The sequence below is a fragment of the Oncorhynchus gorbuscha genome, linkage group LG12, assembly GCF_021184085.1.
Source record: "Oncorhynchus gorbuscha isolate QuinsamMale2020 ecotype Even-year linkage group LG12, OgorEven_v1.0, whole genome shotgun sequence".
NCBI classification, from domain to species: Eukaryota; Metazoa; Chordata; class Actinopteri; order Salmoniformes; family Salmonidae; genus Oncorhynchus; species Oncorhynchus gorbuscha.
The window spans coordinates 24,326,033-24,341,113 of record NC_060184.1 but is presented as its reverse complement, the minus strand read 5'-3'; the positions used below and the strand labels follow the sequence as shown (position 1 = coordinate 24,341,113).

The window sequence follows — 15,081 nt, the reverse complement described above, 5'->3', positions numbered from 1 at the left end:
GTAATGTCTTTGCAGAATGAAAGCCTCTTTCCTGTCCCCCCAGGGCTCACCCCAGATGATCAGGAAGCAGGACTGTATGTATGTGTTTGAGTGGGCCACTCCGCTGGTCTGTCCTGATGCCACACAGACCAGTGTCTGTAACCTAACTGACTCACAGCTGCAGTTCACCTTTGACCTCTCACCCCTCTCTGGGGAGATCCAGGTGGGTTGACCTTTCATACGTGGCCTCTTACCCTCGATATACCTACTTCTATTATAGCTACTTAGCTATATTTCTTATCTATGCATTAACACACAGTTGTCCATTTATTAGGTGGACAGGGCTTTCTTTCTAAGTAGTTATTGTCTTTCTCTTCCAGGTGCCCGGCGTCGGTTCAGAGACCTATAAGATCAATGTGTGTGGGGCGGTGACGGACCCCAAATGTAAGAACAGTGCAGTGTGTGTGCAGTCGCCAGGCGGATCAGCATTCTCCTATGGCATCAGCCAGGCCATGACTATGGACTACAAACACGAGGAGCAGGCTGTCATCATGCAGTACGGAGGAGGAGACATCTGCCCAGCAGGTTAGACTGTTCTTAGTCAGTCCTGCCTCTGAGTCTATGATCAAGTCGCTAATGATATATATATATGGTGTTATTTGTGATGTAGTGTTGTATCCCAAAGTGATACATTTGAGACAAAATATAGTGCTGTTTTTTTATTGCTGTACATGTTTTCCTTTTCAGTGACTGAGAATGAGGAGGTGTGCGTGTTTCCCTTCAACTTCCTGAAGAAGTCGTACACAGCATGTACAACCGAGGGCAGGATGGATGGGAGACTCTGGTGTGCCACCACCAGCGACTTTAACAAGGACAGGAAATGGGGATTCTGCGCTAATGGTAATTACTGGTCGAAGCAATGCTTTTAGGCGATCTTGTATAATGTGGAACAGAGTTGGCTCTGGGCTTAACTGCTCAATACTGCTGTGTGTGTCGTCTCCCTCTCAGTGACAGGGAAGAGGCAGTCGTCCATCCTGTTCACATGTGACCAGTCAGCCGGCCATGGCACCCCAGAGCTTCTCAGTGAGACAGGAGGCTGCGCTGCCACCTTCCAGTGGAGAACCATGACTGTATGCCCACCCAAGAAGATGGAGTGTAAGCTGGTGAACCAGCACCAAACGTACGACCTGCGCACCCTCTCCTCTCTCACAGAGCCCTGGAAGTTCAGCCACAACAAAATGGCGTATGTTTAGCTTTTCCCTACTCCTTCTCTGTATCTTCCTCTCTCCCTCCTACTCCTCTCCCATTCTGTCTTTCTCTCCCTCTGTACAACTTGATGATGAGTGAAAATGCACAGTAGTGGCAAGCTGTTAGAAAAAAACCTATTTGAACTTTAGCTTGGCTGTGCTGTCTCCAGGTACTATATCAACCTGTGCCAGGGGATCCATGGGGGCCTGCCAGACTGCCCCGAGGGAGCCACGGTGTGCCGGAGGACCAGCGAGGGGAAGACCCAGACCCTGGGCCGTGTCTACACCCAGAAGATGGCTGTCTCTGGTGGGTCTTACAGCTCCCTCACACCCACAACTTAGCAGGACTGGAGGAAACTCTTTCAAAATTGGAATGTCATGTGTTATGTTTCACATTGTTCTTGGGCTTGTGTGTTTGTGTCTCAACCCACTAAAATAAGCTGTGATAGATTTATTGCCTTAACCAACCCTCCCTCTCCCAGATAAGAAGATCCTAGTGAGCTACACCATGGGAGACACTGTGTGTGGGAACGGCCTCAAGGCCAAGACAGTGGTTCAGCTGACCTGTGGTCCTAATATAGGCCAGCCAAAGCTGCTGAGGTGAGTGGGCTGTAAAGCAGTTAGTTTGGGAGAGCCTTCTTGCCTGTAGCCTTGTCCCAGATCTGTTTGTGACATATAACCAACTGCTATGGTTGTTGGCTATACAGCACAAACAGATCTTGGACCTGGCCTTCTCTCCTACAGAGGAAAGCCTGCTGGCCTCCAGTCAGCAACTTATATGTGGACCTGTGGGCAAAACAAACTTATTCAACTCAACAACACTAGGAAAAGTTACTGAATGATCAAGTTGAAGAGGCACTTTAACCTCCTTCGTAGTTGAAAATTGACCATTTAAATGTACTTTTCAAGTCTTGAACGTCATGTTTATTTTTCTAGTTCAACTTTTCCATCGTTAGCGGTTTCATTTGTCGCTCTTTCAAGGATTCCTGGTAACGCTCACACAGACACATACTGTACACACACTCTCTGACAAAATGTCTGTCTCTGCTTAGCGTCGATGAAGCTTTGTGTGAGTTTGTGCTGGGCTGGGAGACTCGTGCTGCATGCGCTGCTCAACAACGTGAGGTGCTGATGGTCAACGGAACCTTCAAAGTCCCCGATACAGGTGCCAACTTCAGCCTGGGGGCCCTCTACTACAGGTGACACCTCTCACCACCAACACAGTTCAATCAACCAACTTTATTGTCACAACAACTCAGGCCACCTCTCCATTCTAGTCACGTGTAGCTCAGTTGGTACAGCATGGTGCTTGCAACGCCAAGGTTGTAGGTTTGATTCCCATGGGGGACCAGTGTAGAAAGAAATCTGCAATCTTTTTTTGTAACGGTTAAACAGCTAGAGTTAAACAATTAACCCTGACAATATTATATTGAAACCTGTTATGAGTCAAGTTCATGTGCTGAGCCGAAAACATGTATTATTTTTTACATTTAAAAAAGAAATAAATGACATGTTATCTTCCAGGTCATTGAGATCATAGGTCAAAGCATAGAATTAGGAATTAGAATACTAGAATGGAGATTAACCTTCTTATGATTGTCCAAAGATCAGCCATGTTTGTCAGGGAGCTGGTCAACTATGGTTTTGCCAGTGCTGTGATAAGTGATTGTGTGAATAATTTATTTTCACAGTATGTGTATTAACTATCTTGCTAGCCAGCCAACCTGTTTTAGAGGAATGATTCTGTAAATGTTTCAAATTTAACTCTCAATAAGCCAACATTCCATTCAAACAATGCAGTCAATTCACAGCAATACACACTGGCTCAAATCAGTTGATGATAGGACTTTGACAAGTTGTAAATGCAACAAATAATCATATAATAGCACTCACGACTTTCTAAGAAAACAAAATCTGTGATATTTATGGTTTGTTTACATATATTCTAGAAGGTATTCATACAAAAGTTGTGAATAAAACCTGTATAAACTACACTGCTCAAAAACATAAAGGGAACACTTGTAACACAATGTAACTCCAAGTCAATCACACTTCTGTGAAATCAAACTCTCCACTTAGAAAGCAACACTGATTGACAATAGGTTTCACATGCTGTTGTGCAAATGGAATAGACAACAGGTGGAAATTATAGGCAATTAGCAAGACACCCGAAATAAAGGAGTGGTTCTGCAGGTGGGGACCACAGACCACTTCTCAGTTCCTATGCTTCCTGGCTGATGTTTTGGTCACTTTTGAATGCTGGCGGTGCTTTCACTCTAGTGGTAGCATGAGACGGAGTCTACAACCCACACAAGTGGCTCAGGTAGTGTAGCTCATCCTGGATGGCACACCAATGCGAGATGTGGCAAGAAGGTTTGCTGTGTCTTTCAGCGTAGTGTCCAGTGCATGGAGGCGCTACCAGGAGACAGTTCAGTACATCAGGAGATGTGGAGGAGGCTGTAGGAGGGCAACAACCCAGCAGCAGGACCGCTACCTCCGCCTTTGTACAAGGAGGAGCAGGAGGAGCACTGCCAGAGCCCTGCAGTCTGGAGACGCTGTGGAGAACGTTCTGCTGCCTGCAACATCCTCCAGCATGACTGGTTTGGCGGTGGGTCAGTCATGGTGTGGGGTGGCATTTCTTTGGGGGGCCGCACAGCACTCATGTGCTCGCCAGAGGTAGGTAGCCTGACTGCCATTAGGTACCGAGATGAGATCCTCAGACCCCTTGTGAGACCATATGCTGGTGCGGTTGGCCCTGGGTTCCTCCTAATGCAAGACAATGCGAGACCTCATGTGGCTGGAGTGTGTCAGCAGTTCCTGCAAGAGGAAGGCATTGACTCTATGGACTGGCCAGCCCGTTCCCCAGACCTGAATCCAATTGAGCACATCTGGGACATCATGTCCCGCTCCATCCACCAACGCCACGTTGCACCACAGACTGTCCAGGAGTTGGCGGATGCTTTAGTCCAGGTCTGGGAGGAGATCCCTCAGGAGACCATCCGCCACCTCATCAGGAGCATGGCTAGGCGTTGTAGGGAGGTCATACAGGCACGTGGAGGCCACACACACTACTGAGCCCCATTTTGACTTGTTTTAAGGACATTACATCAAAGTTGGATCAGCCTGTAGTGTGGATTTCCACTTTAATTTTGAGTGCGACTCCAAATTAATCTTAATCTTCCGGCGCCGACAGAGATGGCCGCCTCGCTTCGCGTTCCTAGGAAACTGTGCAGTTTTTTTTTTTTTACGTGTTATTTCTTACATTAGTACCCCAGGTCATCTTAGGTTTCATTACATACAGTCGAGAAGAACTACTGAATATAAGATCAGCGTCAACTCACCATCAGTACGACCAAGAATATGTTTTCCGCGACGCGGATCCTGTGTTCTGCCTTACAAACAGGACAACGGAATGGATCGCATGCAGCGACCTAAGAAAACGACTCCGAAAAAGAGGGAAACGAGGCGGTCTTCTGGTCAGACTCCGAACAAGGGCACATCGCGCACCACTCCCCAGCATTCTTCTTGCCAATGTCCAGTCTCTTGACAACAAGGTTGACGAAATCCGAGCAAGGGTGGCATTCCAGAGGGACATCAGAGACTGCAACGTTCTCTGCTTCACGGAAACATGGCTCACTGGGAAGACGCTATCCAATGCGGTGCAGCCAACGGGTTTCTCCATGCATCGCGCCGACAGAAACAAACATCTTTCTGGTAAGAAGAGTGGCGGGGGCGTATGCCTCATGACTAACGAGACACGGTGTGATGAAGGAAACATACAGGAACTCAAATCCTTCTGTTCACCTGATTTAGAATTCCTCACAATCAAATGTAGACCGCATTATCTTCCAAGAGAATTCTCTTCGATTATAATCACAGCCGTATATATCCCCCCCAAGCAGACACATCGATGGCTCTGAACGAACTTTATTTAACTCTTTGCAAACTGGAAACCATTTATCCGGGGGGCTGCATTCATTGTAGCTGGGGATTTTGTAAGTCGCTCTGGATAAGAGCGTCTGCTAAATGACTTAAATGTAAATGTAAATTTTAACAAAGCTAATCTGAAAACAAGACTCCCTAAATTTTATCAGCATATCGATTTGCGCAACCAGGGGTGGTAAAACCTTGGATCATTGTTACTCTAACTTCCGCGACGCATATAAGGCCCTGCCCCGCCCCCCCTTTCGGAAAAGCTGACCACGACTCCATTTTGCTGATCCCTGCCTACAGGCAGAAACTCAAACAAGAGGCTCCCACGCTGAGGTCTGTCCAACGCTGGTCAGACCAAGCTGACTCCACACACCAAGACTGCTTCCATCACGTGGACTGGGACATGTTTCGTATTGCGTCAGATAAAAATATTGACGAATACGCTGATTCGGTGTGCGAGTTCATTAGAACATGCGTCGAAGATGTCGTTCCCATAGCAACGATAAAAACATTCCCTAACCAGAAACCGTGGATTGATGGCAGCATTCGTGTGAAACTGAAAGCGCGAACCACTGCTTTTAATCAGGGCAAGGTGTCTGGCAACATGACCGAATACAAACAGTGCAGCTATTCCCTCCGCAAGGCTATTAAACAAGCTAAGCGTCAGTACAGAGACAAAGTGGAATCTCAAGTCAATGGCTCAGACACGAGGCATGTGGCAGGGTCTACAGTCAATCACGGACTACAAAAAGAAACCCAGCCCAGTCACGGACCAGGATGTCTTGCTCCCAGGCAGACTAAATAACTTTTTTGCCCGCTTTGAGGACAATACAGTGCCACTGACACGGCCTGCAATGAAAACATGTGGTCTCTCCTTCACTGCAGCCGAGGTGAGTAAGACATTTAAACGTGTTAACCCTCGCAAGGCTGCAGGCCCAGACGGCATCCCCAGCTGCGCCCTCAGAGCATGCGCAGACCAGCTGGCCGGTGTGTTTACGGACATATTCAATCAATCCCTATACCAGTCTGCTGTTCCCACATGTTTCAAGAGGGCCACCATTGTTCCTGTTCCCAAGAAAGCTAAGGTAACTGAGCTAAACGACTACCACCCCGTAGCACTCACTTCCGTCATCATGAAGTGCTTTGAGAGACTAGTCAAGGACCATATCACCTCCACCCTACCTGACACCCTAGACCCACTCCAGTTTGCTTACCGCCCAAATAGGTCCACAGACGATGCAATCTCAACCACACTGCACACTGCCCTAACCCACCTGGACAAGAGGAATATTTGTGATAATGCTGCATTTAACACCAATGTGAGAAGACCTATGTGAGAATGCTGTTCATCGACTACAGCTCGGCATTCAACACCATAGTACCCTCCAAGCTCGTCATCAAGCTCGAGACCCGGGGTCTCGACCCCGCCCTGTGCAACTGGGTACTGGACTTCCTGACGGGCCGCCCCCAGGTGGTGAGGGTAGGCAACAACATCTCCTCCCCGCTGATCCTCAACACGGGGGCCCCACAAGGGTGCGTTCTGAGCCCTCTCCTGTACTCCCTGTTCACCCACGACTGCGTGGCCATGCACGCCTCCAACTCAATCATCAAGTTTGCGGACGACACAACAGTGGTAGGCTTGATTACCAACAACGACGAGATGGCCTACAGGTAGGAGGTGAGGGCCCTCGGAGTGTGGTGTCAGGAAAATAACCTCACACTCAACGTCAACAAAACTAAGGAGATGATTGTGGACTTCAGGAAACAGCAGAGGGAACACCCCCCTATCCACATCGATGGAACAGTAGTGGGGAGGGTAGCTAGTTTTAAGTTCCTCGGCATACACATCACAGACAAACTGAATTGGTCCACTCACACTGACAGCGTCGTGAAGAAGGCGCAGCAGCGCCTCTTCAACCTCAGGAGGCTGAAGAAATTCGGCTTGTCACCAAAAGCACTCACAAACTTCTACAGATGCACAATCGAGAGCATCCTGGCGGGCTGTATCACCGCCTGGTACGGCAACTGCTCCGCCCTCAACCGTAAGGCTCTCCAGAGGGTAGTGAGGTCTGCACAACGCATCACCGGGGGCAAACTACCTGCCCTCCAGGACACCTACACCACCCGATGTTACAGGAAGGCCATAAAGATCATCAAGGACATCAACCACCCGAACCACTGCCTGTTCACCCCGCTATCATCCAGAAGGCGAGGTCCGTACAGGTGCATCAAAGCTGGGACCGAGAGACTGAAAAACAGCTTCTATCTCAAGGCCATCAGACTGTTACAGCCACCACTAACATTGAGTCTCCGCTGCCAACACACTGTCATTGACACTGACCCAACTCCAGCCACTTTAATAATGGGAATTGATGGGAAATGATGTAAATATATCACTAGCCACTTTAAACAATGCTACCTTATATAATGTTACTTACCCTACATTATTCATCTCATATGCATACGTATATACTGTACTCTACATCATCGACTGCATCCTTATGTAATACATGTATCACTAGCCACTTTAACTATGCCACTTTGTTTAATTTGTCTACATACTCATCTCATATGTATATACTGTACTCTATACCATCTACTGTATGCTGCTCTGTACCATCACTCATTCATATATCCTTATGTACATATTCTTTATCCCCTTACACTGTGTATAAGACAGTAGTTTTGGAATTGTTAGTTAGAATACTTGTTGGTTATCACTGCATTGTCGGAACTAGAAGCACAAGCATTTCGCTACACTCGCATTAACATCTGCTAACCATGTGTATGTGACAAATAAAATTCGATTTGATTTGAAATTCAGGCCTCCATGGGTTGATAAATTTGATTTCCATTTGATAATTTTTGTGTGATTTTGTTGTCAGCACATTCAACTATGTAAAGAAAAAAGTATTTAATAAGAATATTTCATTCATTCAGAGCTAGGATGTGTTATTTTAGTGTTCCCTTTATTTTTTTGAGCAGTGTATATTTATAATTCCATTACACAATTTCTGATACATCACATGCCTTACTTTTATTTTCCTGCATAAGTAAAAGCAGGAAATGCATCACCTATCACCACTGCCATTCATTCCAATTAGACTGGTTTTGGATATCTCCCTGACTAAGATGGCTGCCATTTTGGCCTCATTGTGGAACTTTGAGGGTTTATGACAACCCCTCTAGTAATTGAATATGATCTCTATGGGTCAAAGCCTCTTATGTCATAAACGGTCAAATGTTGCTCTGGCCTCTTAACTGCCTGAATGCCTATTACAACACCAGTGGGCCTCTGATGCAATTGAACCTCTCTACAGTTGCAGCAGGGAACATAAAATAAATGTTTAGAAATGTAGTAGAGGGAAGATAAGCCTTTTATGTATGTACTCAGGCCAGGTTTTTTTGTCCGTCTGTCCACTCTGTAGGCTCCACCAGGCCTCTGGGGACATTCGCTCCAATGGGGACAAGTACATCTATGACATTCAGTTGTCCGGCATCACCGACAGCTCCTTCTCCATGTGTCTCGGGGCCAACATCTGCCAGGTGAAGATCAACGGAGACTACAGTAGAAAGATCGGCTCCTCCAGCAAGGCCAAGTACTACATCAAAGGTAAGACGCAAAGCAAGACACAGGTTTACTCCAAAGTGGTCTGGGCCTTTGGAGAATAGAGTATGGGTGGGTTTGGATTGTGGTGTTGAACATCCTCAGTGCCCCACCTTGCAAACATCCTCAGTGCCTCACCTTGTACTCATTAAAGATGAGACGGATGTCAAAATCACTCACAAGATACAGTAATTGGTAATCAAGTATACTTAAATTGACGTCAATGACTCAACGAGCTCACTCCATTAAGCTGCTTGTGATTGACAAATGGACTATTTCTCCTCAGGTGGTAACCTGGACGTGCTGGTCCCATCGGAGTCTGTGTGTATGCGGGACAATTCCAATACGGTGTCGTCGGCCATCTTGTTCCAATGTAACCCCTCGGCCGGGGAGGGCATCCCAGAGTTTCTGTTGGAGACGGACGGATGCCAGTACCTCTTCATCTGGCACACCTCTACTGTCTGTGGCCTAGTGTGAGTGAACAACTCGACACAGACATCAGGATAGTGTTCAGTTGTTTCAAAAAAGGAGACAATGCTTTGAAACAGGAAGTACTACCTGAAGTTGGCCTATAAAAAGGCTTTTCAACTTCAGCTTTAAAGCGCATTCTTCCATTTGTGTCGATTGAAAGCGACCCAGAGCTGTTAATTCTAGTACCAGTCCATACATCGAATTGGACTTTGAATTTGAATGAAAGATGCTGTATGAAGTAGAAGTGTGACATTTTGTCTGGTGTGCCGTACAGAACTGTGGATACCTCCGAGTCCAAGCAGACTGATGATGACGGAGGGGAGGACCATAGGGCCTTGTCTGGGAGGAGCCAGGCTGTGGGGGCGGTCCTGAGTGTGCTATTGATTGTGCTGACCATCTGTCTGCTGGTTCTGCTACTGCACAAACGAGAGAGGAGGTAGAGACATCTCGCATAGGGGCTATAGATACTAATTTGTGAATACAGCTTCAGTGTGTTTTGGTCATATGGTACATGCATCCTATTTCTTTTCATCTTTTCCTAAATATTGTCTATTTCCAGGGAGCTGGTTATACAGAAAGTGATTGGATGTTGCAGGAGAGGAAACCCTGTTTCTTATAAATACTCCAAGGTAGTGACACCAATAAACCCTATACTACAGTACAGATCCAACCAACCAGCTACAGTATATAGTCTCTTTAATTCTGCTTATATTTTAAAGTAATTGATTCCATGTCAATGATGGTGTGGTGAGTTCCCAGTGCTGAATCTTCTCCCCTGTCTGCCTGTTTGTCCCTGCAGGTGACCATGGATGATGAGGGAGGGGAAGATGAAATGGAGTGGCTGATGGAGGAGATGGAGGCCCCAGCCATGTCCTCTCGCCTCGGAAAGGAGGGCCAGGAGAACGGCCACATCACCACCAAGCCAGTCAATGGCGACGCCCTGCGCTCCTTCTCCCTGGACGAGCAGGAGGACAGTGAGGACGAGGTCCTATCTGTCCCCGGGGTGCGTGTCCATGGTGGTCGGACCACTCTACGGCCCTCGAGCTCCAGGACCCGCACTTCAGGACCCCTCCGCAGCGCCCTGCTGGAGGAGGAGAGTGATGAGGACCTGGTGGGGCTCCTGGAGGATAGGGGGAGGAGGGGAAGGGCCAAGCCTCACCGTGACGACAGACCCCCCCACAGGAAACAACAAGAGCCCCAGGATGACAGCGATGAGGACCTGCTGAGAGTGTGAGGGACTCCCCATTCTCCCGTCCACCTGAACTAATATCTCTCTTACTCTTTCTCTCTCTTTCTCCGAATGTCTCCGCACAATGACGACAACGCAAGAAAGCAGAAACCCTTAGAGGCATTTTGTTTATTTTGTAAAGGGAACGATGCAGAATGTCTGTTGGCTGTTTACAGTTTTAAAGAGCAGATTTTTTTGGGGGGGCCCTCTTGGAAAGAAAGTCGATGCCTGCCTGATGAGTGTTTTCATCAATTAATTGTTTTTTTGTACTGTTTGATTTTGATTTAATTTATGTACATCGGTAATGGAGTTCTATTTTGTCACTTGCATCTTCCTGAGAATTGCTTATTCAAGTTTTGTATTATTTAATTTTGTGGACTGATTTGCTCTGTAAAACTCTATACTGTCAACCTTGCCAGGATTGGACATGATTGGCCTCTGTGTGAATGGATTGTTGTGAAAATGGAAAATAAGTTATTGGGAAAACAGGGACTTGAAACTGTGTTGCTCAAACCATGACTCATTGGTACATGAGATTCTTAGTTTTTTTTTTTTTTTTGAGTTCCCTATATCGTATTTATTCAACAACAGTATATCAAATCATCATGTGGTTTTGTACTTGCACTCCATATGTACCATATGTATCACAGGCACAGCTAGTTGCCGTATCTGTTCAATGCTATAAATTAACTCTGCTTCTAGATGTTGCCGTGTCAAAGTCATGACCTAAGTTTATTTGAAAATTGACGTTTTCTGTAGAGCTGAAACTCACTTTTTGCCAAATTGCATGTGCTATCCCTCATAAACGGAAGTGATGAAAGTTGTAGCTAGTGCCATTTAAAGATGCAATGTATTTGTGACCTTGAGATCCCCTTTTTGGTCTTACTCAGCCATATCTATCCCTTGTATTACCTTTCTGGGAAAATATGGATTACTTGAAATTAATTTAGCATTTATCAGTTGGCACACACAAGTACACAAATCACATGTACACAGGCAGTGACTTATTCCACTCTCATGTATCTGTAGTTGGGACAATGGCTCATATTAATGTCAGTGGTACAGAAGAGTAATTAGAAAAAGCTTTTGAAGTGGAACTTGCCTCACTAACCGGTCTGGCTACAGGATTCTTGTTACCGTTGTCTCTCTTCAGACTTCAAATTGGAGAGTTTCTTTGTTATGCCAGTGTTTATCACCAGTGTTGAAGCTAATGTTCACACACTTAGCAAGCCGCTAGCCATAGTGAACTTATCCAAAAAATAAAGGTTCACCTTTCAGGGTATTTATTACGGTTTGTAGCTGCACATGTTATTAATAGGAGAAATGTTTTGGAAAAACAGCAGAAAAAAACTTCAATGTTGTGCAAGGTTATAAAATATCTAATTTTGCATTTATTTTCCTAAGTTTCCACACCTCCCAAGATCATGAATTGAAATTCTGACATACCTGCGCAAAGGCTAATATTTAAAACAGACATTACTGTAGAAGTCAGATGAAAAGAAAAAAAACTAAGACTGCAAACCATTGCAAGGCAGTGTTTGAGTTTGGTCCCTGAGAAAAAATTTGATGTTTTCAGGTACTTTGATATGGGGAAAGAGCACTTGCTACCTTCAGGAGCGATGGAAAGTAATCCTGCGTGGTAGTAATTTGAAGGAAATCCTTGCTCGTTGTGTAATGTCTAGGTCTGCTGTAAGCACCAAAGCATGTCTGCTTGGTTCATCTGTGTGGGTATGAATCTTTGGATAAGGAGCTCCATTCTGATGAGTTGGTACTTTTGGAGGTGATTTGGTTCTTGTATGTTATTTTCTCAAACATGTTTTAGTGCTTTTTGTCTGTTCATGTTTAAATTTTGATGTAAAAATGTTGCATTATTTGAATAAAAAAAGAGCTCAGCTGTCCGTGACTGTTTCTATTAAAGAGTAACATCATTTAGCACTTCCAGGTTTGAGGAGATTTGACTAAGGTTGCTCTGAAAGGCCAACCGGTTGATGCATTTATTGAACAGAACCTCCGAAGTCTCAGTACTGTATGTTTCCCTAGTCATAAATCACTGAGGCTTCAAAAGGAAAATATGAGGTAGACCGACATTTCTGTAAGATCAGTCATTCTTTTGACCGTGTTGACTTTCCACTAAACTTTTTAAAAAGTGACAAAAACACAGTTGAGATGTATTCCGTTTTTACAATACAGTAAATATTGACTGAAATGGACATAGTGGCCTGATTTAAATAACATGTAATTGAGTGGGCAATGCATCTGAAACTAACCAAGATCAGGTAAAATCACGATAAATATAATGTATACTGTAACAATGAACATTTTGTGGTTTGGAATGGACCATCAATGAATGTGCTATTGGATTTGACCTTTTATCAAACCAGACAGATTATTAAAGAATTCTGTAGCGTTCAATTGCAAGATCCCCATGACGTCTGAAGCCTGCTCTAGTGAACGTGTCTAAATGCATCGTCAGTCACTGATAGGTCGAAGGTCAACCTCTGTTGGACCTTTGATTGTTTTCACACCGTTGAAAAACCATGGTCAGGTCTTTCTGCAGTCACAAATGTCTTCGTGACTGAAAACTGCAATCATGTACTTGTACACTGTTGATGACAACCTAGAGGAGGCGGGCAAGCTGGGGCAATCCCAGAAGTGAATAATTTTCCTGCTCTGCATGGTCTCCATGCCATGGGTCTATGTAGGCATTGTGTTCCAGGGTTTCACCCCAGGACATTAGTGCCGGTATTCAGGGGTGAGTCAGATCTGGCAGAGCTGTGGCTGGAACCTGATGGATGCCAGAAAGATCACCGTCCCTCTGGTCAACACCTCAGGAGTGCTGGTCCACAGTCTGTGAGCAATATGACCTGGACTGGAACAATACGGGTCTGACCTGTGACAACCCAGAGTCTGACCTCACCGACGCCCAACGCAGCAAAGCTCCCATGACCTCCTGCAAGGAAGGCTGGGTGTCACGACTAGTCAAGGTGGGTGGAATCAGGCGCAGAGAGCAAATAATGAATAGAGGTTTATTCTCCGGTGAACAACAATAAACACGGACAACCCAAAATACAAACAGGGTGAAAAATATCCAAAACAGGAAATAACAGACAAACCGGAGAAATAAAACACAAAAACACCGACAGCCGAAACGAAAATGACAAAAACAAACAATCCCGCACAAAACAAGGGCGGGACAACCTACATTATATACAGATACTAATTAACTAACACACAGGTGAAAACAATCAGACAAAACCAACAGATAACCGAAAAGGGATCGGTAGTGGCTAATAGGACGGTGACGACGACCGCCGAGCACAGCCCGAACGGGCAGGAGAGCCAACCTCGGCGGAAGTCGTGACACTGGGAGTATGACTACGAAGTCAGACAGTCCTTTGTGACTGAGGTGAGAACTTTATGAAATATGAATTAAATATATGTTCAATTTTAATTGAATGTCATGACAAAGAACCAATTAAAATGTCAGTGAATGATAAGGTATTTGTGAATTTCAGTTTGACCAGGTGGGGCACAGAAAACAACAATATAGAAATAAATAGCACATTTACATTTACATTTAAGTCATTTAGCAGACGCTCTTATCCAGAGCGACTTACAAATTGGTGCATTCACCTTATGACATCCAGTGGAACAGTCACTTTACAATAGTGCATCTAAAGCACCACATGGTTGCATCACACAACATTGACAATTGGCATAACAAAAAGTTCAGTTTAAAGCTAAAATTCCAGACAGTGATAGTATTGTTTCTCTCCTACGGAACATGGATATGTCACCGTGCTCCACTCTGTGTGACATCGGATGCATCGTGGCCACATTCATTCTCTACAGGCTGGCTGTCATCTGGCTGGAGCTGCCACTCATCATCTTCGGTACCTAATTGCAATGTTAGAACATGATTATACACAAGCATTATTAACTTGTAACACATCAATGCTGTATGAAGATGGAATCTTACTGTACCAGTATCTGAATATCTTGAGTTTGAAACTACTCCCAGTTTAACCCACTAAAATCTAGCATAATTTGGTCAGATGCTTGATTAAGATGCTACCAATTACCAAAGACATTGATTGTCTATCCACAAGAGATTAGCTTGAAACTAATACTTTTGGCTGATAAAGCCTCAAGCACAGCTACTTAGGGAATGTTTTCTAGAGACAGGCAGGCACTTATATGCTAATGGTGATACGTCTTTGTGACAAGGGGCCCTTGTGTTTGTGGCTGGTGCTTTGGTCTTTCTGTTGCCTGAGACCAAAGGTTTACAACTTCCTGACACCATTGAGTTTGCAGAAAAGTAAGATTTCTATACATCAATTTCTTTTTTCTCTTTAATTGTACCCCATTTTATCCCTGATTTCATGGTATCCAATTGGTAGTTACAGTCTTGTCTCATCACTACAACTCCCGAAGGTCGAGAGCCATGCGTCCTCCGAAATACGACCCAACCAAGCCACACTGCTTCTTGACACAATGCCCGCTTAACCCGGAAGCCAGCCACACGAATGTCAAACACCGTACAACTGGCATCCATGTCAGCGTGCATGCGCACAGCCCACCATAGGAGTCGCTAGAGCGCGATGGGACAAGGACAT

At 45.2% G+C, this 15,081-nt stretch overlaps 1 protein-coding gene across 1 annotated transcript in view; it reads left to right on the top strand.

Moving 5' to 3' along the window:
• LOC123990742 (cation-independent mannose-6-phosphate receptor-like) overlaps positions 1–12,363 on the top strand; it is a 38,846-nt gene extending 26,483 nt beyond the window's left edge. Inside the window, 12 exon segments of the mRNA XM_046291562.1 lie at positions 44–202; positions 360–564; positions 727–879; positions 988–1,222; positions 1,397–1,533; positions 1,709–1,826; positions 2,279–2,425; positions 8,588–8,772; positions 9,053–9,239; positions 9,512–9,673; positions 9,797–9,866; positions 10,037–12,363. Of these exon segments, the coding sequence (XP_046147518.1) occupies positions 44–202; positions 360–564; positions 727–879; positions 988–1,222; positions 1,397–1,533; positions 1,709–1,826; positions 2,279–2,425; positions 8,588–8,772; positions 9,053–9,239; positions 9,512–9,673; positions 9,797–9,866; positions 10,037–10,471 (2,193 nt within the window). The 3' untranslated portion in view covers positions 10,472–12,363.
• The last annotated feature ends 2,718 nt before the right edge of the window (positions 12,364–15,081 follow it).